This window comes from Botryllus schlosseri, chromosome 15, assembly GCF_051294905.1.
Source record: "Botryllus schlosseri isolate E-star chromosome 15, Bs_hap1, whole genome shotgun sequence".
In the NCBI taxonomy this organism is placed as follows: Eukaryota; Metazoa; Chordata; class Ascidiacea; order Stolidobranchia; family Styelidae; genus Botryllus; species Botryllus schlosseri.
In genome coordinates, this window is record NC_137250.1 from 22,115,698 (window position 1) to 22,139,499 (window position 23,802).

Below are 23,802 nucleotides of genomic sequence, written 5' to 3' on the forward strand. Positions count from 1 at the left end.
AACAGATTTATGCTCATATAGATCAGTGGAAAAGATCAAGATCGGACAATACTTCGAGCACTAGGCCGAAGTGGATGCCAGATTGAGACATCGCTCTTGTTCGTTTCAGTATTACCCTGTCCGTCCATTACATCGCTTTGTAAATTTCGTACGACTTGAGTGGATGAAAATATATGATCCGGCGATTAGTATTGTTACAAAATGTCAAAATATTTCTTTGATGGCCCAAACGTTTTCATTTCGCCTGTGCTATTTATCGTCACGCGTCAATTGTTTCCAAATTTTATTTCCGGTATTTTATTGCTTTCCCCTCGTCGCGCGAGTAAATCCCTCACGCGATATTCCATACGGCTTATTGCAGTAGAGTCTTCTTATTATGCCAACATATTATCTTTCCGCGTCCATGTGCTTTTGATCCTGGTAAGCTTCTGGAATAAGTGTAATTTCGAATGCCGTTTGCACGGTGTTGTCTTTGTGCGGCAGTGTTATCAGCTGACAGCTTCAGCTTGTGAAACATGAAACAGGACCCTGCTATAATATCAAACAAGACTAATTTAATATTTGCGGATTGGCACTGGAGGGCACATATGGAGGAGTCTGCTTGAGTCAGGGTTGGGATATTGCAATTTTACTACCATTCTGTAGCCTGTCAGTTAGTGGAGAATTAGGGAAAAGAAAACGAAATAACTATGGAATCAGGATTTTTTTATTTTCAATTTATTCTATGGATTCTATTCTATACTATAGACACCGCAGGTCACTCAGTATACTGGGAAGATGGTTATATGACAGTACTGGTCTGGTATCATATCAACAGTGAACAATGGCACTGAGTGCAAGATAGTAAATTGCTGGATATTGTGAATAAACTGTTGTTCTCTAGCAATGCTTGCAAGTTGAAAGCAAGTTGCAGGGTTCCGAGTCACAACTCATACTTACTTTCATAATTCTGAATCGAGTCAAGCCCAGTCATTTTCTATTCATAACCGAGTCAAGTCCAAGACAGGGAGCAAAGGGTCGAGTCGATATTAGTGTTGAGATTAAAATATTAATTTTCCACACGCTTAACAGTTTGAGGCCATATTTTTGAAGTATCATTACTGAAAGACGAAATATCAATAATCCGAGTCTGCGTCTCGAGTCACTCAGCTTTTTTAAACTCTTGGCTGATATTGAATGCCTTATATTCATTATTGTACTCATTTTTCGCACTCTCAATATCTTTTATACAAACAGGTGTGAAAGACAGTTTCTGAGTACAAATATCGCTATTGACCAAGTCCAATTATTATGTTGAATTTCCAGGCTGTTATAATAGTTGAAACAGGTTATGTCTTCCAAGAAAAAGGATGGCGGGCCGAATACCAAGTACTACGAATCACCGGACACGATACAAACCTTTGAACCTGTGAGAGTTTGGCTCAATAAGCATTTGAAGAAATACTCTTCACAGGTGACGTATGCATTCATATTGCCGCTATGCTTGTTGGATTTTTCTTCCTATGCTGTCCACGTCGTTACAAGTTCAATTTCCGGAATTTACCCTCTTCTGTTCAGGTGGAATCGTTTTCGAACAAATATCTCTCCAGTCTGTGTCTTCAACTCCTGCAATTCCAAGAAGACGCATTCGGGAAGAACGCAAAGACTCCGGCTCTGACGAAAATTCCTACAAAATGCTTCCACGACTTTAAGCCAGGTAAAGTTCCACACTATTTTACCGTTTTGTGACAAGTCACCAGAATTTCCATGCTGGGGAGACAATACTTGGTGATGTACAATGTTCTTTTCAATTCTCTACTAGTTGCTGACGAATACCCCCTGATGAGTGTCAGCCGAAAATATTTGGGTTTATTTCAATATGAATGTACCATTGTACTATTCAGTTGCATGTTAACAAGTGTTATCCTAGATCAGTGGTTCCCAACCTTTTTCGACCCATCGCCCCCTTTTCAAGGTCAACACCAATCATCGCCCCCCAAAATTTTGTGCACCGATAATTGGGCATACAGACTATAATCACCGGCGGGTTGACTAAAAAAAAAAAAAAAAAAGGTCATCTTTCTCCGCTGAGAGCTGCAAATAACGTTTTTTCTCTCCGAATTGATAGGTGGATGACTAAAAAAAAAAAAAAAAAGGTCAGCCGTTTTGACGCGTCATCGCCCCCCTATCGCCCCCTTCGCTATTTTCGCCCCCCGTCGCCCCCTTTGTCCATTTTCGCCCCCCTATCGCCCCCTTCGTCATTTTCGCCCCCCTAGATCGCCAAATCGCCCCCTGGGGGGCGATATCGCCCACGTTGGGAACCACTGTCCTAGATCAGTGACTCCGTGCAAGCTATCCCGAGATTATGAATGTCAATACAGGACTTATTAACCTGTAGCACCACTAAGATTTGTTGTGCTTCACAATCTCGACTCATTATATGATGATTCAGTTACATTTAGTTAAAAATTCTGTTGGCCTACTGTACTAGTTTGCGGAATTCCAGTTTGAATCGTAGTATTTGTACTTGTAGTCTTCCTACTGATTGGAATTATTTGGTATCGAAAAATGTAATAGTTTGCAGAATTCTAGATGGAATTGTAGAATTTTACTACTATATGGTATGCTTTGCTATCGACCGTCGTAGGTTATTCAATCAAGTTGGTCTGGATCTAGTATTTTCAGTCACTGATTTGTGCCTTTACGACAAATTTTGATCTTGTTTGAGTTGTGTTGCAGCGATTATGGATCAGCTGACACTGTTTACATAGTGAAACCCCCATTGTCTTTCATCTCACGGTTATTGACACTTAACAGGCGGAGGGCTGTGTCACATTCTCAGTACCATCATCAAATTCCGAATCGACCAGGGCCTGAGACGTTTTGATTTTCAAAACCCTTCGAGGATGGATCGGAACGTGGAGATGTTTATGTTGATTGAAAAATCGCTCGCTCAGAATGGATGTCTTACAAGACCCGTGATATGGTTGTCGGAAGGTAGGCGTATAGTGGGCGTGTACCTGATTATAGAGAAAGTGAATGTAGACTTCAGTCGATCCTCTGGTATTATGAGATTGATATCTTATACGATAAGTTGCTAATTGGTTGCGTGGTAAGTCACGCTACCTTAGTCGGACTTGGACAACTAGAGTTACAGCAAAATCTCGGAAATCTAATTCTAGTCTAATTCGTGGACTGTTTCTTTGCTCTAATTCTAATCCATGCTTCTTACTGAAATGCTACAAAAGTCTATGATGCGAAGCGAGCCAAGCTTGCTGCTCGGACATTCGCCATTCTCATACTGAGTTGATACGGACTGATTCAGTTTTCAAGTTTTTGCGAATTCAATAATTCTAATCTTACACAGAAAAACTAGTTATAATTCTAATCCATCTTGGATACCATGAATAATGAAACTGAGCAAAATTATTTGTTGGTAGGGTTAACTAGTTTCATTGAAATAGCCTATTAGCCTTCACATTCAAATTAAAAGCAAAAATTTCGATTTTTTTTCGATGAAGATGACTTGAATTGGATGAATTGGATTAAGTTTGACCAGTGGTTCTCTTGTTCCCTCTCCGTTTCTAAAATATGCCGTGGCCAACCTCTCAATGTTCTGCTCGAAATATTGGAATAGGACATTGTATAGTTTTGTCCTTGATGTTTTTGCGGTGTATACACCGAATCATGATACACACGCACACGATCTGCGCATATGCATACCACGAGTTCATGACGATGTAAATATGCATATGCCGTGGACAAGGAAGGTGCGGAAATAGCCTTGTAAGGCTTTCCAAGTCTTGCACTAGCCATCCATGCTATCCCGGTAATGCTGAGCGCCAAGCCGGGAAGCCATGGATTCCAGTGTTATTAATCAGGTCTTTGGTCTGACCCGGCCAGATATTGAATCCACAACTTACCGATCAAGAAGCCGGACCGACCACCATTATGCTATCTTGTCGGCTAGTGATCCGTTCTTTGTGATGTAACAGGGACAAGTCAACAGACTTCTGAATATGGGTCAAGTCACTACCAAGCTCATAAAAAATGATTATGTTACCATGAAATGAATATTATTGTGTCGTATCAATATGAATATACTATTCAAATGTATGACTATGTTGAGGTTCTGTGCCTCTAAGAGTCTCTTTGAATATGATTGCTTCGTTAGGTTGTGGCATGTGTGTCAATTTAGATTATGGTTTTGTTTCCGTTACTTCCTTCAAATTGTGTTACTTAAAATTTTACAATACTTTACAATTTGTGTGAATTAACAAAAGTATGTTTGTACATCATAGGTGAGTTGCCCTCTCGAGACTATGTTTTGTGTGTGTTCAGAGTTTTCAGAAGAAACTAGAAATAAACTCAAGGACATCATCTGTGAGCATCAAGGCACCGTTACGAAAGACAAAGACTCGGCGTCTCATATAGTTCATCCCGCACCCCCGGGTAGGTGACATTTGAATTCAATTATTTTCTAATTGTGGAATTAACTTTATGTTATATGTTATTGAATCAATACACTTGTCATGTTAATCATTTTGTAACATGATTCTACTTGGTTGCACGTCCCAGAACAGTGTTTGGCAACTTGTTGTCGCGGAGCAAAAAAGTTTCCGATCCCTGCTCAAGAACCAGTGGTTTAGATAGGGGGTAGCATCAGGGAATCCTCTACCTCCTATCCAAGCTTGCCTCTACCCCTGCTATTACCTTCTTGTTCTCTCAGTGAGAGTAGTCTGCTTATTCCTTAATCTGAACGCATATTGTTTCTTCACACCTTTGTTGTACATTGTGTTAACTAGCTAAATTCTAATATTAATATTATATTATGCCGCCACATTCAGTCATCAATTAGGCCTACGCAGCGAAATATGTTTTTGATTCGCTCTCCCTGCATTGTAAGTCATTATTGACATATCAGTACTGAATTGAATAAAATCTTTCGAAACCGATATTCTCATATTCCATAATTGGCATATGTTTATGTGTATATAGACATTTACATAAGAAAAATGATCTCATCCTTGTTGCATTGGCATTCGTACATAGATTTAACCCGATTAATCTATTCCAACTTTAGACGATCTTCCCTACTCTCCCCCCTTTTGTTTTATCTCACCCTCCTTTTCTCTGGGCTGGATACGCACCTATCCAGAACGTATATCAGATATATTTCTGTAGCAATTCGTTTCAGCATTGTATTTTCTATTCGCATTATGGTTGAGCATCTTCTATGGTTTCAAATGCACGTTTCAAGCCGATCCGTGCTATTCCGGTGTAACCTTTTTCAGGGTTACCAACTGACGAATACATTAGCGTCATAGAGAGAAAAGAGAAACATGTGTTGGTGCATTACTGGTATTATCCGGACAGTTACGATAATTGGATACCTGGTAAGTTATCGATCTATTTTTGCAAGATTTGAGATTAATTTTTAAAGTTCGTATGCGTCAAGTTTCTTTCAGCTGTGTTTTTATCTTTGCTCAAACTTGGGTTTTAAACTGGAGAGCGGTGCTGGATTTTCCACTATATCAGGGATTGGGTAGCTTGCACTCGCTCTGTGATCAAGATCCATTTATGATGATCTGTTTGATACACCAGTATTCTGTTTGTGATGTTCTTGAGGCCATTGGCAGCTCATAGTCAGCAGCACAGTGGTGTAGGCAGGGGTGGGTTACGGGGGTCGGAACCCCTCCTATTTGAAACTTGCATTGATGTTCTTGTGGAAAAGATATTCGATTCTGATAAAATGAAAATTAATGAGCTGCATTAGATTGAATATAGTCAGTTGTGTTTTAGATGGTTAGTAGCGGATTTTGGTTGGCTCTGTTTCTAATCCTAGTTCTAGTTGCGCATTTTAAAAATCCAGTATTTGTACAGTAACAGTGTTTGTGTGTAGCACTTTGCACTTGTAAATTTGACAATCTGTTTTCATCTGTAACAAACGCTTGGATTTCCGTGTGTTTGCAGGTAGTGAGGCAGTCACGGATCATGTGTCGAGCAGTCCTTCAAAGCAGAGCTTATGGGAAGTGCACGAGAGATGGATTCACGACCTTGACGTTTATAATGAGTGGATGAATGAACTCGATTATGAGGTCACGAGTGATGGCAATTTGATTCAACCCGGTCAAGCTAAAAGGAGAGGTAATGGTTGTTTTTGACTCCGATAGTAGGAAAAAATAGGAGACGAACTAGGCCGTTACGGGACTTCGATCAGGTGATTAATGGCTACACTCTTCTGCATCTGTGGTAATGGTAAATTCCCAATTATAAATCTTAGTTTTACAGGCAGGGGCGTAAGGCTGCGCAAAATCGAGTACCTGAGCTCCTTCGCTGTTATTAGTTATGTTAGGAAATACATGTTTTTACACAGATAATGTTGGTCAAATGATTGGATCGTTATGCTATTTTTCTAGCCTAAAGCTGTAAAAGTGTCCTGAAAGCTGATTGATATTTGTATACTTATTCTGTTGCTTTGAGTTGTAAGTTATTTCTCGCAGCTCTGTCAGAAGTGACATATTATCACTGTCATTTTATGTAGATATCGTATCGTGATTCGAGCTATTATTCAGTGAAACACTCGCACTCGAATTAGTATACCATATTGATGCGTCGGGCCCATATTGATACTAGTTAATGCATTTCCAATGTCAAATTCACCGAGTCATCATCATCAAATCAATACGCCACAAAATTGCGATACGATGAAAAGACAGGAGGGTGCCGAAACGACTTGTAGTAGTCTTTTAATCAGACGCCCACCCTGGCCTACAGCATGTAGATGTGAGGAATGCACACTGGATTTAAGAAAGGATGACATAAAAGGAAGCGAAGAGTAGTATTGACTAGTATTGATTCAGTAGAAATTGCTTGTATTTCGACTTGAATGTGGACATGTTCGACGACTTTCGGATAGCTGGCGAGATGCTGTTCCGCACTACTGGTCCAGCATACTTGACTTATTCTTATATTCCGTCCAGATCATATGGTAGTTGTTCGAGGATACGCGTGTGTTGTATTTGGGCACTTTGGATTCCGATTTTTAGCAATAAATTGAATTGAAGGTGAAGTAGTCGTTCAAAATTTGTGGGACAGTGATTGCAATCATAGTGCCTTATATGGCGTGGACACTAGAAAGTCTCATGGCTCAGTTAAATTGGTCTACGTCGCACTCTACATTTGGCTTAAGGCAATTTGATGGTAAGTTTTGACCGGCTTGTCGAGCATCAATCGAAAGCCACCATGGTACTGACTGCGAAAATATGGATTTTTTTCTGCTCATGGTCCTGGATCCCTGCAAAATCAGCCTCGGATGTTGCATTGTAACGGTGTTTGGTATTGAGATGCAACCATGCCGTCTTGGAGCAGGTGAGGCGCAGCGCAAACCAGAAGTGTATTGGCCATTGTTGCGCTCGTCAAGCCTGTCAAAACTAACCCGTCAAATTGCCTCTGACCAAATGGAGAGTGTGACGTAGACCAATTTCACTGGACCGTGAGATTTGCTTGTGTCCACACCGTATAGGACACTATGCTGACATGTATCTGATACATGAACTCGGCATTTTTTGCTTCCTGATATCTTCTATGTTTAAAGCACATGATCTTTTGAGTAGCGATTTATCTGTTGCACATCCAGGCCCTCTTCGAGCCTTGCAATGATACTGAGTATCCCATGTTGTAGTTTTTGCAGTGGATCAATCGTATTCTCGCAGGCAGCACTCCAGCGAAAAATTCCGTATTGTAAGTTAGATGGGAATAAAGAGTTTAAGAGTGTTGAATTCTATGGTCATCATCAACTAGATATTTATCAGACAACCGCAGCGATCAGTGCAACGGCATTTGTTATACCGATTTACTATGCAGTCTTCGAAATCACAACTCAAGCGTAGCGCTACAGTCTCCCGCCAATTTCGTAAAATTCCGCCGTCTCATTTTGTACACTGCGCTGGCCGCGAGCTATCGCTTCGCTCGACCGCGCGCTCTTCCGTTTTTCGCGCTCATCCGCAGGCGCTCCCCTTCTCTCTGGTCTCTCGAAGAGTGGTCGCCGAAACATCGTTGCGGCGGCGCTCCTCTTTCTTTTATTCTCTCGCGGGACGAGCGCCGTTTTCCTGGCGTCAGTTGTTCTATGTCGTCTTACAGACAGGGCATGTTTTCGTGTGTCTTGCGAGATACGGTATTGCTGTAATCGCGAGATTGGACTGGCCTGCTCGCCGCTAATTGGCGCCTGTTAGCGCGTATTTTCCGTTCTAATGTCGCAAGTTTTGGGTTTTGGATGTCGGGTGTAAGATTACCGCCTTTTTGTTACTGCGCTGTGTTGGCGCGGTGTCTAGTTTTCTGCAACAGGGCGTAGGTGCGACGGTTTTAGAATTACTATGTCTTGAATGAGGGGTAGTGATAGTAGTGGATTCGGCATTTTGAATTCTACACTTGGTGAATTTAACATTGGATATGTAATGACTATCCCTTTTATTTGAGCAATGCATAGGTATAGCCTATTGTATTGATGAATTCGAAAATGAATATTTTACTGGGTATGAGCGTAAATTATGTGGTGGTGGTGGTGGTGGTGTATTGGTGTACCAATTTGACACTTGGTATGTATTATTGTATTCAAGTCAGGGGTTAGGTTATGGTTAAAGATAGATATATTTAGTTTTAGTAATTCCTTATGTAATCCTAATCCTAATGTGTGGTGTCGTTTTGTTCGTGACTGATGGACTTGTCATTTATTCTTTGTTCTATAGTGTTACTTGGTTAGCAGAGCTGTGTTTATGATAATCTGTTGCTGTTTTGGGACGTTATTACTGCATCAATGTGAAGCACGATGAGTAAGTGATAATACAGTTGAAGTTGTGTTAGCTGTAGTGTGGTCGTTTAAGTATATGACTGAGTGATTGAAAGTTGCAGGTCACTTTGGTCGAATCGTGATCCTATAGTTTTGGTTATGTTTGATACTGCATAGATATTGTGTCTTTCAGTAACACTAAAAATTATTTCTTAGTTAGCCTTTGAAAATGTTAATGTCTATCATCTATCAAAATTCGTGTTGATCTTTATATGGACTGCTGTACACATATAATAAGCGAAGTTGAGTTTTTCTCTCTGTCTAATTAGCATTGCTAAGAGCAATGAGCGCTGTAGCTCTCTCTGTCGAGATTTCAAGCATTGTGATGTCACTCTATTGCTGGACCTTTATCGAGCTATACAGGCTCTAATTGCTGTTCCTACGAAGACTGCAGTGAGTCTAGTTTGAAACCATTTTTTTGGTTAAGACAGTTTATAAACTTTCAGAATTCAGCCACATGCCTACACTACTTATATTACTGAAAATATTTGGAATTGACAAAAACGACACGATGTATTTCGATGAGATATTTATCCTTGTTTTAATGAGCGTAATCACTGTACATTTGGCATAGGGGCTCGATAGAGATACTTTTGAAGTTGTTGATTAATATGGAACATGAAAAATTTTGTGCACATGAGCAAGTGCTGCAAGATTTAGGCAGTTTTAATAGCTATCTTCGTAGTTTGCAATGACACCTGTGCTGGGTGCATATCTGGCTTGTTATGACCGGATTTAGTTGTGTTCTTTGAGCAGTTATCAATTTCATTGCAAGATATTGCTATTTCTAACGCACTGAGTTGTCGACTAACGCACATCGACTAACGCACAAACTACAGAACTTAATTATGATGTTGAAAATGCAAAATGATTGTTCTGAAATTACGATTCGTTCATTGTCCAGGTGATTTATTGGTAAAATTTGCAAAAGTGATAAAGCCGTCTTCAGTTTACATATTGAATATTATTGAATAGTATATTCATATTAAAATGAACCCGAATATTTATCGGCTGACACTCGTCAGGGGTAATCGTCAGCAACTAGTAGAGAATTCGACGATTGCTGACGATTACCCCTGACGAGTGTCAGCCGAAAATATTCGGGTTCATTTTAATATGAATATACTATTCAATTTTATTGAAGTTCTGTACCTCAAAGAAGCTGTTCAAATATTGAATATTCCACCACACATCGCACACATCAATCATTATTTCGGGACAGCATAGCATTGCTCTAGTTCAGCAAGCACGCCTTTCCATTCGCTATCTATCTCGTGATGGATTCAAATCATGTAATTGATCTATATCCTGACACGTTCTCGTTCAGGTTACGTGGCCAAGGGCGGTAAGGACGACAGTCCCATCAGCTCTGACGGTGATCGTAGGAAACGAAAAAAGGGCGGTAAAAGACGATCACCATCGCCTGAACCTTTGCCGAAAAAGCAAAAAACCAACAAAGGACGACCCGGCACTCCCGCGTCCGTCAAGAAAAAGTCTTCGAAAGATGAGGAAGGCGAAGATCCCACCAAGGATATGGACGATCCTCCCGCCGTGCCAAAGATGGAAGAAGTGACTCTGGCCAAACAAGTATGTGTATCTATCTTGTAACTATGTTTTTGAATTTTGTGATAGGTCAATATCAAGTTATCACTTACCCACTGTGTGAATGCAAACTGTTTCAAAGCATAATGTAGATATTATATTCGGTAACTTGATAGTTTTTGAAAGTGCTCGTTTTGTGATTGAGTTTCCCTTATTTCTATATTTATGTAGTCGATGATTGGTCAAGCCAACAGTCAAATGATGTAACGATGCAAATGTTCTATTGGTCAAACATTTTCCCTAGCAGCTAAGATGGTGATCCGTGGTCATTGATTAATTACTGACAGTGGGAAAAGATTAGACTCAATAATGTGTCACCTGTAGAATAATGCTAGATTCAAGATGTCCCTGCCATATTTTAACATTCTGCTTTTGATTTTATGTAGTTTGCCAACATGGAAACAAAAATAATGAGATTGAGTAGATGCGAGCCACATGGAATGGTATAGTCTCTTCTGAAAGTAATGTGGGGTGGGTGAATGTGATCCATTTTCATGAATGGTGGGGCGCAGGAAGCTATATACATTTTAGTGTTTTAGATGACATATCGCTTCACAAGGTTAGTTGGATACATCTCCTACTGAATCGAACTGGTTTGTGAGTTCATTCAATCATGCCAAATTACACTAATTCATTTTGTAAGCTTGAAACGAATGTACATTCTCGAGATTTCGTGTGCCCTTGGGGTATTTGAGGCTTGGTTCAATGTTGTTATCTTGCCAATCGTGATTACCACCAGGTTTACTCGAAACGAGACTTGGAGACTCAACCGATAAAAGGCGGCAATGTTCAGGAAATAGGCGAGGTGGAGGAATCTGATGTAGTGGAGCATGTCGGCGATGGCGACTCTCAGAAAGGTATGACTACAGGTATTGTGGATAGCGTGTCGGTGATGCTGCGTTACACATGGAACTGTTGGAAGCTATAACTTCCCTGCTAGCTTATGACACATTCGTAGAATGCTTGTATGCTTGTTTTAAAACATGTATTCGAGAATTCTAGGAAGACTTTTGAATCAATACCATATCGTTTTAGTTGTGGCTTTATGATTCTGACTAGGACCTTGTTTCCACTGATGCTAACGGACATCATTAGAAAAATATATGCTGTCTATAAATTTGTACTGAAAACAATTGTCCTTCTGAATAATATATTCATGTTGAAATAAACTGAAATATTTTCGCCTGACACTCTTTGTCGGTAATTGTCAGCAACTGATAGAGAATTGGTAAGAGCATTGTGATAGATATCTTCAGAGGATATAGCTTTAGCTCTATGTAGCCTACTATTTTTAGATTACGACAATATTCTGGTTCACTTCAATATGCATATATTTTTCGATTGAATATTGAAGTTCTGTACTTCAAAGAGTCTCTTAGGTATTCTTGTATCCGCAGACAGTAACTGAGTGTCCATTGCAAAGGTTTGATGTTTGGCAAACTATGCGTTGCTGTCAAGTACTAACCGTTACCTGATGTGTCATGCACATATTTGAAAATCCTAGAAAAATATTATGTAAAATTTTGACGGTTGTAGTTATAACAATCTTATGGCGCCATACCGATTTTTCAAGTCGTGAGGGTATGTTTCTTCTGCAGTTTACCATGACTCTGACTGTTGAGCTAACTGTTCTTCAGTTACATGTGTGCTGTGTTTGAAATGAGTTCAAAAGTTGTCGACTTGTTTAATTATGTCAAGTGCTCAGGCTCACTGTTTGTAGTAGGATGACAATTGACACTGTTGTCGTCACTCGTAATTTTGTCATTCTCATTGCCTGGGAATCATTCTTGATAAGCGATATACCCTTAGAAAATGTGTTTTCACAATGATTTTTTACCAGGTACATCGGTCAAACGTGAAATTGAACCAGTAGAAGAGACTCTAACGGAGCAGACACATCATATCATTGTTCCGAGCTACGCGGCTTGGTTCGATTACAATGCAATTCACGCCATAGAGAGAAGGTAGGCAGATATATGTCGCAAAATTGTTGTACCTTGGATGGTGGTTCCCGACCTTTTTCTGTTCGCTACTCACTTTTAATGCAAGTTCTACTATGAGTGAGATATGATGTAACGGACGAAACACAAATTGATAAGAAACGAAACAATGTATACACATGCAATTTATTGATAATGCACCAGTTGTGGTTGTATATTAGGTGTTATCAGATCGGGTCTAGGCTTGATTGGCTTGATTTTTCTATTTGTAAAATATCCAGAAATATATAGAATTGAGGTTAACTTATTTGCGACGAACCGCCTCGTGTAAGACTTTCAGTATTCCGGAAGCTTTTATATATACCTATAAAATTGCTGTCATCGAATACAAGATTGCTGGCGTTCCAAAAGCAGCCCTCTATAACCCCTAGTGAATAGAAAACACTTAGAAATGCTTCACGACTAGGGCTGAGCAATATTGAGTAAATGAGTGATTCGGTTCGTAATCGAGTATTGATCTCTTCTGATATACTCGCATCAGCGGGCCCCGACTTACCAGCCGCCCGCCTAAAATAGCTTCACATGTCACAACCGACTGGTTAGGAAGAACTGGCTTCGATGAATACCGTACTTTATCATACTGTGGCAATCATGATGCGTGCACCGTTGCATAATTGGGCGATTCAATCGTTTTCGTTCATCTTTTACAGGGCGCTGCCAGAGTTCTTCAACAGCAAGAACAAGTCGAAGACTCCCGAAATATATTTGTCCTATCGCAACTTCATGTTGGATACGTACAGACTAAATCCGATGGAATATTTGAGCGCGACGGCCTGCAGAAGGAACTTGGCCGGCGATGTATGCGCTATCATCAGGTGAATTTTGCTGCTGCTCGTTTGCAGACTTTTACAATTAGGTTTTATCATTAGACTAATTATAGCGAAATGCAGGTAATCTAATTCGTGACACGTATCCATGCTCTAGTTAAAATTCTTGTCGAATTTTCGGTCTTCCTGAAAATGCTACAGGAGATCTGTGCAGTGTACAAACAGAAACATGTGCCATTCTAATGTTTATGAGCATGAAGTCTACTTTGATACGGACTAAATATGATTTTTGTTGTATATTTCTTTTTAATTCGGAGTCTAATTCAATTTCGAGTTTTTGCAAAAAAAAAAAAAGGGTCAAAATTTCGGCTCGATGTCTAATTTGACACACTTTTGTAACTAAATTTCCGTGGGTTGACTAAAAAAAAAAAGGTCAGCCGTTTTGATGCGTCATCGCCCCCCGTCGCCCCCTTTGTCCATTTTTGCCCCCCTGTCGCCCCCTTCGTCATTTTCGCCCCCCTAGACCGCCAAATCGCCCACGTTGGGATCCACTGCTTTAAATTGTCTACTAGTTGATAAGGATAGCCTCGGACGAGTGTATATCAATAAATTTTACACTGAAGTTATGTACCACTAATTCTCCTCGACTAAGCCCTTGCTTCTTTTCAGAGTCCACGCCTTTATGGAGATGTGGGGCTTGATTAATTATCAGGTCGACCCCGATTCGAAACCCACTTTGATGGGCCCTCCGCCGACTTCTCACTTTCATATTGTCGCCGACACGCCGTCTGGTTTGACTCCGATGGCTCCCGCCAAAACGGGGCTCACGAATAGTCAACAAGTTGCCAAGATAGACTCCAAGGTATGTTGCTCGCTACGCTATGGAACGGATTATGACCAGTTTTGTGTAAACTAGGTAATGTAGGCCTAGTTACTTGATGGTCAACTAGCTGCTGTTTTTTTTGAGTAATTTCAAGTAGTTGCGGATTTAGAAAATCCAGTAGTTTGTACAATTCTGACTGTGACGTGCTAATCTTGACTTTTCTTTAGCCTGACGTCGCAGCTAAGGAGGAGAAACCCGCGGCCGGAAATGCCGTCGAAGAATTGGGAACTAATTTTGGATTACGCACGGACATATACACACCGCAACAGAAAGTGGCGAAACCAAAGACGTTGGCCGCCGCGGCTGTCGCGAAACCTTGGACTGACCAGGAGATTCTGTTGCTCCTCGAAGGGTTAGAAATGTATAAGGTTAGTTTGATTCATGCTCTGGCAGTGTTTGTCATCTGTAGTATATAGTGACTGATTGAAACTTTCCATATTATTCTCGCTAGTAGGATGAGAAATAGAATTCTGCTGCTCTCTCATAAATAGGGACCCGGACTGGTACAAAACCATGTTGATTATGAATGTACTACTTTGCAATTGACTTGGAATTAGGGCAGGGCAAAACTTAATACCTGAGTGATTTAAATTTGCGTCGAGTCAAGTCTTTTAGTTATAACATCATAACAGTATGAAAGATGTGGGAAGGTGAAATATGTACGTTATATGCTGCCACCAAGAATATAATGCCAGTTGTACATCACATTGAAGAAAATTTGACATCTTTCGACATTACCTATTTCATTGCACTTTGTGACAATGCTCTGGGTTGATCACGGCATCACAGATACGGCATTGCCACCAACGTATGTTGCTTAGTACTACATGTTTCGTTTGCTGCGATGTGATTAATCAGGGTTTTCACAGGTGAAACGCCTTTCGAAACTATAATTTTCGTTGAAAATGAACTCCTAATGGCTACGAGCGCATAATTTCAGAGATCGAAAGAATGATCTCTCCCTACTCGGCTCGAGCAATTGATATTGATATTCGATTCAGATTCAATACTCAAATCATAATGCCATGTCTTACTTGTAATGATTGATCGATCAGTTTTCTGATCATATCGTTCATCTTTTATCGGCAGGATGATTGGAATAAAGTGTCTGAACATGTCGGGAGCCGAACGCAAGACGAATGTATCTTGCAATTCTTACGCTTACCCATCGAAGATCCGTATTTGGAAGGTGAATATTCTAGTTGCATTTATACTGCAGATGTGTCCCGTTCCAAACCGACGAATCTTCTTTAGGATCTCTGAAGGTGTCTGCCGACAACGAGGGTTACGATAGCGAGATGAAACACCTTGTCGCGAACCAACCTCTCCCGTTTTCTAAAGCCGGCAATCCGGTGATGAGCACGGTGGCGTTTCTGGCGTCCGTGGTGAGTCGCTGTGTGTGCTCCATCGTACCTGTAATCAGGGTTGGCCTACTTGAAAATTTTTAGCTTCAAAATTAGAATTATAGCTACCCAGTTTTTACAAATTAGACTACAATTAGGATTACCGAGTTGAATTCTGAATTGGAAACAATGCAACAAAACTCAAGTTCAATCCGTATATCAAATAGTTTAGTCACATAAGCACTACTATAGCAAATCTCTCTTCACTGTACAGTATTTTAGCATTTCCAGGAAACCAGTAAATTAGATTAGAATCTGATTGCTAGCATTTTTCTCCAATTTGTCTAATCCAGACCTGGGCAAAGTGCGGCCCACGAAAGGCTGCTTGGAATTCAATACGTAAAACCTGCTTTTGAATGTTGATGCGTGGACTAAAACCATAGGCTGCATCAACCGATCAGAAAATTCGTTGGGTTTGAAGCCTGTTCGTTACTATGCCACGATTACGCTGCCTAGTACCTCTGTGCGTAATCCAGATTGAAAATATAGTCAATGTTGCAAAGTGTGAGTAGCAATTAAAGTCCCTCTTTCCATATAGTTTAGTTGAAACCTTATTAGTTGCCATTGTCACGTCACTCCTTGTACGTTCTGTGTTTCAAATTGTTACGTGATGCATTTCCGAATCCCTAATCTGCTAAACAAAGCAATCAGGGCATGTCAAAAAAAGAAAGCCGAAAGCTGAAATTCAAAGAAGGTTTAGAGCACTAAATATTGGTAGTCAGGGGTAAGCCTGTGTTTTTAATAGTTTGTGCACGTTTACCCTTGTTTTGAAACATGACGGCAAATAGATATTTTTTTAAATTAACAGAAACCTTCTGTTCAGCTAACATCAACGCACTCACTGAGCAACATTTAATAACAATGAATTTAGAAATAAAATTAGGATAAGCTGGAAGATTGAATTTTTCACCCGGCCCACCAACATATTTCATCTTACCAAGTCTGCCTGTAATCAATACCTTGGAAGTTGGAATGTCTGTTACAGCCTAATGACGGACAGCGTTTGTGGTCATCGCTTGAGAATGATTTAATTTTTTTGACTCTTTCAGGTCAGCCCGCGAGTAGCAGCATCAGCGGCGAAGGCAGCGATCGAGGAATTCACAAAAATGAAAGACGAAGTCCCGAAGCCATTGATCGACGCTCATGTTCGCCAGGTAAGAACGTGACAATAAGAATCACGAATTTCGGGACTTTGATACAAATCTTGTTCCTCGAATGCTCTGAATGGAAAATTCAACACGTGACCTGATCCTGCAAATCCACAATTTTAGTAGAACGATTCCGCAGTGGGAATAGTATTGAAACTATAAGTCTCGTTGAAGAATTGAATCTTGTAGTGGGAGAGAGTGTATAATTTAAGTACTCAGAAAAATCATTATGCCCAAAGCCCAACCCTACCAATATGTAGGCCTACCGCTACATTGTCGTGCCATTGCAAGCTCATTTTCCCTCTCGCTGTAATCAGGTGGAAGCGGCGGCCAAAGAAGGCAACGTGGATCCAGCTTTCGGCCTGGAGAACAGCGGCATCGCCGGGACGGAGCCAGAAAAAGACAAACCCAAGGAAACGGAGGAAAAGAAGGAAGATGAAGGTAAATGATGACGCGGTATTGTGGAATTGTGGACATCGCTGACCATGTATTTCAAAGCAGCTCTTGACGGAGCAAAAGATAAAGAGAATGAGAAGCCAGAGGAGAGCAAAGAAGAGTCCATGGATGTTGATCAAAGTGAGATAACTTCGTGAATCTCCTCGTTCAATACTCAACTTCACTTCTTTGAGACTTAGTCCACACATAAGATAGCGTGGGGACTCACAAACTGGAGCCCTCGAACCCCTTCGATTCATCGTAACTGTCGCACACATTAGTGTGATGGAGTAGTGTAATGGAGTTCGATGATTGTGATGCAATCAACACATATCTGCAACTAATTTCGATGGAATTTAGGAACATATAGGTTGCAAGTTGACCAAGCCCGCTATAGTGTTTGTAAATTTGCCAGATTAGCGGTTTCTCTCGATAAAACCTCTGTTTTGACGGTGGCTTGAATTACCAATCCTGATTTAGGCGCGTCGGAAACCAGAAAGGATTCAGCGGATAAAGACACGACCACCGACAAAGAAAAAGTAAGCGGTGTTGCGTTTAATGACAAGCGCAGGATAATATTCATTTGTGATTACCTTGCAGGCCGAGAAACTGAAGAAGTTTTTGAACCAGGGTATTCCGGAAGGCAATTTAGCGAGCGCAGCCGCATCTGCTTTGGCTGCCGCCGCCGTCAAGGCGAAGTATCTGTCTCAGGTCGGTATTGTTTTGATTGCGTTGATGCTTGAAGCTGCCTTTAGCTTGTGACTAGGACTGGAGATAACGATTCGAGTGTTAGTTCTAATAATTCAATTACTTTCAAATAGTTCATTGTAGTGGCCTTGAAAACCTGATTGGTCGTATCATAGCAAAGAAACGTGCATTACAAAGATACAAATTACCTTTGTGGCATAGTGTGGCTGTTATATTCTCCATGGTAGCATAAAATAAACATATTTTAATCATACCGTATTGCTATTTATTCGAGCAATGAGTAAAAAAAATGTCTGTGTGAAACTTGGCGGAGATTTTTGCTTTGTCAACAGGTGGAGGAGAGAAAAATCAAAAGCCTGGTTGCTCTCCTCGTAGAGACGCAAATGAAGAAACTGGAGATCAAGTTGAGGTTGGTGTTCTATTAATTTCGAGAAAATATTACCCGTCAAAGTCTCGCCCACCCGTGTGTGATGTCTTTTTTTGGATTTATAGATCTAAGGGAATGCGCAACTGCGCATACAGCGAATAAACCAGCAGGCAAGGAATAACTGATAATAATCGGAAGCTGTGTGTCTAGTGACTTCTGGTTAGATTTGCGTTAGAATACAGAATGAACTGCAGAGAGAGACTGCTGGTTGGATTCGATTAGGAAGGAAAATCGTAGTATGCTGAAAAACAGTTTTTAAATGAGATCAAAAATAAATAAAACACAGCTTGAAATAAGATTTTGGATCAGAATGTTAATTTTTGAATAAATTTTCAAATTATGATTTCAGACACCATGCTGTTTCTGTCTTGATCGGTTATAAGAGTCACAGAAAGTTATACTTAGATTCACGTTAGAAGGACCGTAGTAGCCTGTTGCAGAATACAGTTTTTAAATAGAATAAAAATAAATTCAATTTGAATTTTAAGTTGATATTGGATATAAATTTACGAGTCCGTCACTAAATTTACTCGGATCGTTCTCAGACGCGAGTCTTAATTGTGGTTTGATGGCAGTACCTGCACGGTGTACGCTGACCAGGGTTGAGTAGGAAGGTATCTTCAGGTCTCAGTATCTTTTAGAAAAATGCGAGTATTTTTGAGGATCTTTTGGAAAAATGCCAAGTAATTTTTGGGCAAGTAATTTTTGGGGATTGCTGGTCGAGCTGCATGAATGATCCGCTTCAAGTTGTTTGCAGGCATCTGGAAGAGATCGACGTGGTCCAGTATCACGAGGCGGAAAGGCTGCGCGAGGAATCGAACGCGTTGCTAGCGGACAGACAGGAGTTTTTGCAGACTTCGAAAAAGTGGTTGCTTTTGTCATTTCAGAGAGATATGATAGCTTGCCTAGGCTGTGTCGAGATGGGATGGAGATCAACCGTTTTAACGATATAAATTGGGGACGGTGTAGTGGTTTTTCTGTGTGTATTTTGAACCCGTTCTGTTTTGGATTGTAATTTTTGAGGTGTGGTATAATGTTATAGCAGTATGTGGCCAATCGAGCCAAGGAAGGGGTTGAGAATAACAGTTATGTTAGGGCAAGTTTTTGCAACTTTTTTTACAACTTCCGGCAGCTTCCTAAATACTCAGAAGTTGTGTAGAATGGTGTTTTAAGCCGTTAGGAGGATTTTTATGTTGCAACTTTTCTCCATTTTTTACATGCAACTTTTTATAACTTTCGATTCTTCGTGAAACATTTTTTAATTTTTCATGCAAATTTTTGCAACTTCTTTCTGATTTTTCGTGCAACTGACTTTTTCCCGGAAGCATATGGCACTATGTGTGAATAGATTTTTTCACCGCCGTTTTAATTTGAGGTCCTGTCTGATTTGACGTACATTCAGGCTAGATCGCCGAAAATGATATTTTCACTGGGTCAATTTTTTTGAGGCTATTGATTTTGTTGAAGTCGCCAACACTGAGTTTTGCTACAGTGCCTTGGATACGGAACGGTTCCAGTATCTCATACCCTAATAATTTCAAGGAACTTGTACATAAATGCAACTTTCGTTAAAAATAAATACGACTTTTTACTGCAGCTTTTGTGAAAAATAAATGCAACTTTCCACGTATTTCACTTCAACAAAAACTTGGCCTAGTTATTATCATTAAATCATACTGTTCGATTTCACATGGATGCTTATCATTGTGTAGGTACGAATATTATCCCGTTTAGGCCCTCGGCCGATTTTGTGGTGAAAAGGAGGAGTTGTAGATTTTGCCTCATGTTAGTAATTCATTTTAGAAAATATGCTATTTCTTATTTTCGTTCTAAATTCCACTGTAGTATATTGATTAAATTTTTTTATATGTAAGTGCAATCTACTAATGTAGATGCTGATTCTGAAGAAATGTGGGCTCTTATGCAAACGTCAATGTAGCAATGGAGAAGTATTCATGTCATAATTATGGCTGACCACGTTCATAGAAGCGACATGCCCGTGTGCTAGTGTGTGCCTTTCATAATAGAGAAGCAGCAGCATGGTTGGATTGTGCTTTCGATCGAATATCTTACTGAACTTTCTCGTCCAGGCATTTTGAGGAGCTTGAAACCATCATGGAGAGAGAGAGACAGCAGCTGGAACACCAGCGGCAGCAGCTGATACAGGAACGTCAACTCTTCCTGCTGGAGCAAATGCGTTACGCGGAAGCCAGAGCCAGGCAGCAACAGGTTTGGAATTGATTTTTTATCGCTTGTGTTGTGCGTGTGTGAGGACCGATTCATCGTCCTAAAAATTCAAACACGGAATTCGAAATTATGTGATTTAGAGATTGTTTCGATGTAATACACGAAATGTAGTTCATGAACGAACAGGGTTGTAAAATATTATCGATGATGCGTATGATTGTTATAGCAGTATACTGCAGTTGTTTTGAGTGATTGGATCCAGAATCGGACAGCTACGAAAATTTTCAGCTTTTCCAAATTCAACAAGAATTGATATTACTGAATTCATAAAAACCTTGGAATTGAAGAGAGGTAATTCTCATGAACATTAGAATGGCAAATTCTGTACAGTACACCAATCTCGGTTTTGCACTATACAGTCCTCGTGTAGTATTTTTTGGGATAATCGGAAAGTAGATTAGAATTTAAATCAGATCATAGAAATATTTTTCAAATTAAAGTAGAATTAGAGTAGAATACTCTCATTAGTCTAATTCGACAAATTGAATTGTTGGATCTGCATTGTGTCGTGTGATTCTGTGTATGTCGATATTCAGGCCAAACAGATGCAGATGATGCAGCAACAGCACGGCCAAGCCGCAAGCAACCCGGCCCCCACCGGACCCCCTCACCAACCCGGACCCCAACCTGGACACATTCCGCCCCACCCCGGCATGCAGCCCCGATCGCAAACCCCACAACAGCCACAACAACCACAACCCAACGCCCCACAAGCACCACAGCAAGGCGTCCCGGCACAGCCTCCAATGTCAACCGCCCCGCCGCAAGCGCCTCAAATTCCTCCGACCCAACACCCTCAGGCGCCAAGCAATATACAGATGCAGCCCCAGGCTCAGGTACCGCAACAAGCGCCCCCGTCTTCACACGCGTTTCCACAATCATCAGTATCCACTCCGTCCGGGGCACCTCAGCAGTACCAACCCCAGATGCAGCCAGGTCAGGGGGCTACGCCCCAAGTCAATCATCCCGGGCCCGGTCTACAGGCCGGGTCTCATCCGGGGCAGGCTTTGGCGAATCGGCCCATGCAGCAGGTGTCGGCCGGGATGTATCCGAGGCAGACGCCTAGCCCGGCCCTGTCGTCTCATTCGTCCGCGACGTCGACGCCACCTCTTGGTCAGGTGAGGCTCGATTTTTATGATGATTTTTTGTGATATTCTGCAAATCCTGTGATTCTACTTTTACTTTTTACAATTATTAATTTGAAAAGTTCATTGATTTCGTATAAAATTGTATTGTGATAATGTTGCATATATTTTCTGGATTTTTTTTGTGATATTCCATAAATCACCAGCTTCAACTGCAAACTGCAATATTTAAAAACAAACATTTGCTCCTTAAAATTTGGATTTTGAACAGTTCACTTATTTCATAGAAACTAGTTTAGGGAAATAGCGTCTGTGTTGCGATAACTTGATATGTTTTTCGAGGACCACCTATTTGTAGTGCCGTGGATGGATTTTTTTGATGTTCCGTAAATTTTTCAGTCGATTTAAATGCACAAACACGGGAGACTGACGACGTCTTTGTCTCGATTTTGTCCATACACATTTCTCGTAACGCGGCCAGCAATCCTACGTCAGATTTTTTTCATGCAGCATGCTCCCAAAGTACTTATCTTTTTAATATACTTTATTTAATATTTCTTATCGATTTATGCATATTTTATTTTCACATATATTTTATGTTCAGCAACATCAGATGCAGGGCCAACTGCCGCCGCCTTCACACCCGCCTCAACAGGCCCCGCCCACAATGCAGATGCCTCCGCAGAGCATGGGTCCCCCTCCTCCGCAGCACGGCGCTCCCCCAACGATGGGTGCTCACCCGCAACAGCCGCAACAACAGGTGAGAAATTTTAAGCATCTTCATTAGAGTCGCAAAATTTGACGATGAGGCCCAAACCGGTGCTGGTGGGTATCAAACGAAATCAGTTTTTCACACTCGTTTAGCTCAAGGCCGGCTTCAGGCCTTACCAAAGATTACGCAGGGTAAGAGTGTGCACCGCATTTGATGTTTTCGAGTTGACACCGTTCACTGTGAAGGGTTTTTGTGGCGTTACAAGCGTGTGATGTTATGACACATGTACCACTTGCTTACTTTACTACGTGTCGTTAAGCAATCAGGATATTCGCCTACCTTGTCTAGAAATGGTGATGGTATTTACGCACATTTACGATATTATGAATGCGAGCCATTCTAAAACACTGGAGTCGAATTGAAAAAGTGGGTTTAACCGGATTTAACTCAAAAACTGAACAGTACACATAATGACTTGGACTCGGACTTGACTCGGTGGTGAATTTAAAATGACTCGACTTGACTCCAGTCAAAACTATAAATGTGAGATTGACTTGCGACTCGGAACCTTGCGAATTGGTTACAACCCTGGAGCATAGAAACATTTCATAAATTACCGGCATTTTGCTCATATTAGTCTTAGACTACTAGCATTATCTTTTTCTTTTCTTATTTCAGCACCCACATTACCCTAGCCAACCACCTTATCAACAACAACAGCAGCGCCCCGGACCTCCCGGAATGCATCAAGGCGGATATGCGCCACCCACAGGCGCACCTGTTCAACCAGGGCAGGCTCCGCCAATGCAAGGACAGCCCGGGTCGTACCCAACCCCCGGGCCGCAGCAAGGGTACCCCCAGTACCACCCCCAACCCGGGTATCAACCCAACTACCCACCTTCGCAAGGCGAGGCGTCGCAGTACCCTTCACAGTACCCTGTCGGGTCGGGACAAAATATGCCACCCCCGCATGGATTTGCCCCGGCACCTGGTCCGGATATGCAGTCTCCGGGCGGTGCCCCGCCGCAGCAGCAGCAACAGCCTCCGCAATCGTGAAGTCGGAGATGGTTTACTGTGACAGTGTCTAGGACAGTTGGGTCGTTTGCTTGTGACATTTTGGATGAAAGACATTTTCCAAATACATTTTTACTGGGACTTACTTGGGTGTTGGGTGTTGACTGTTGAGTGTTGCTTTTTTATAGTTGTTGTTCTACAGTAATTCTAATTTCCTTGTCTTCAACAGTACTGTGCAGTGTGCAGGCAGGCTAGTGCAAATTTTACTGTTACCTGAAAAGTAGAATAAGTCCCGGGAATCCCGGAAGCCTCTGTCATGCATTATAAATTTAGAATCCTGTACTGATCTGGCAGTCAGACAAAAATGAGAATCCTGATCCTCAACATCTGTAATAGCTACACAGCATCATTAGGATTGTCGAATTCGCAAAAATCCAGAAATTGAATGTTCATTCTCGTAAGCAAGAAAATCCCAAATGCCAGGACACGAAGCTTGACTCGTTCGCGCGATGGCGATACAGTTCTGTAGTGTTTTCAGGAAAAA

General features: G+C 41.1%; 1 protein-coding gene across 6 annotated transcripts; it reads left to right on the forward strand.

Annotated features, from left to right (window-relative positions):
- The first annotated feature begins 1,238 nt into the window (after nt 1-1,238).
- Nucleotides 1,239-23,403, forward strand: LOC145458132 (SWI/SNF complex subunit SMARCC2-like). 6 transcript variants are annotated; one of them, XM_080336475.1, is made up of 26 exons: nt 1,239-1,453; nt 1,558-1,696; nt 2,797-2,976; nt 4,321-4,431; nt 5,274-5,375; nt 5,953-6,126; nt 10,155-10,414; nt 11,169-11,298; nt 12,270-12,393; nt 13,080-13,244; nt 13,866-14,058; nt 14,247-14,447; nt 15,169-15,268; nt 15,334-15,464; nt 16,532-16,636; nt 16,948-17,071; nt 17,132-17,206; nt 17,546-17,604; nt 17,666-17,776; nt 18,106-18,182; nt 18,958-19,065; nt 20,291-20,429; nt 20,984-21,565; nt 22,137-22,292; nt 22,397-22,435; nt 22,923-23,403. In XM_080336475.1, exons 1-26 carry the CDS (start codon nt 1,331-1,333, stop codon nt 23,298-23,300), a joined length of 4,086 nt encoding a protein of 1,361 aa, XP_080192601.1. In that variant the 5' UTR covers nt 1,239-1,330; the 3' UTR covers nt 23,301-23,403. The 6 variants fall into 6 exon arrangements, with proteins under 6 accessions (XP_080192601.1, XP_080192602.1, XP_080192603.1 ...); XM_080336476.1 differs by having other exon boundaries at nt 1,242-1,453; nt 11,169-11,286; XM_080336477.1 differs by lacking the exon at nt 22,397-22,435 and having other exon boundaries at nt 1,243-1,453.
- Nucleotides 23,404-23,802: the final 399 nt, after the last annotated feature.

Bases quoted from the DNA above. Each gene is read 5' to 3' on its own strand.
- LOC145458132 (XM_080336475.1), top strand. From the start codon at position 1,331: ATGTCTTCCAAGAAAAAGGATGGCGGGCCGAATACCAAGTACTACGAA. The intron at 16,637-16,947 runs GTAAGAACGTGA...CGCTGTAATCAG, and splicing joins TCGACGCTCATGTTCGCCAG to GTGGAAGCGGCGGCCAAAGA. The intron at 17,207-17,545 runs GTGAGATAACTT...ATCCTGATTTAG, and splicing joins GTCCATGGATGTTGATCAAA to GCGCGTCGGAAACCAGAAAG.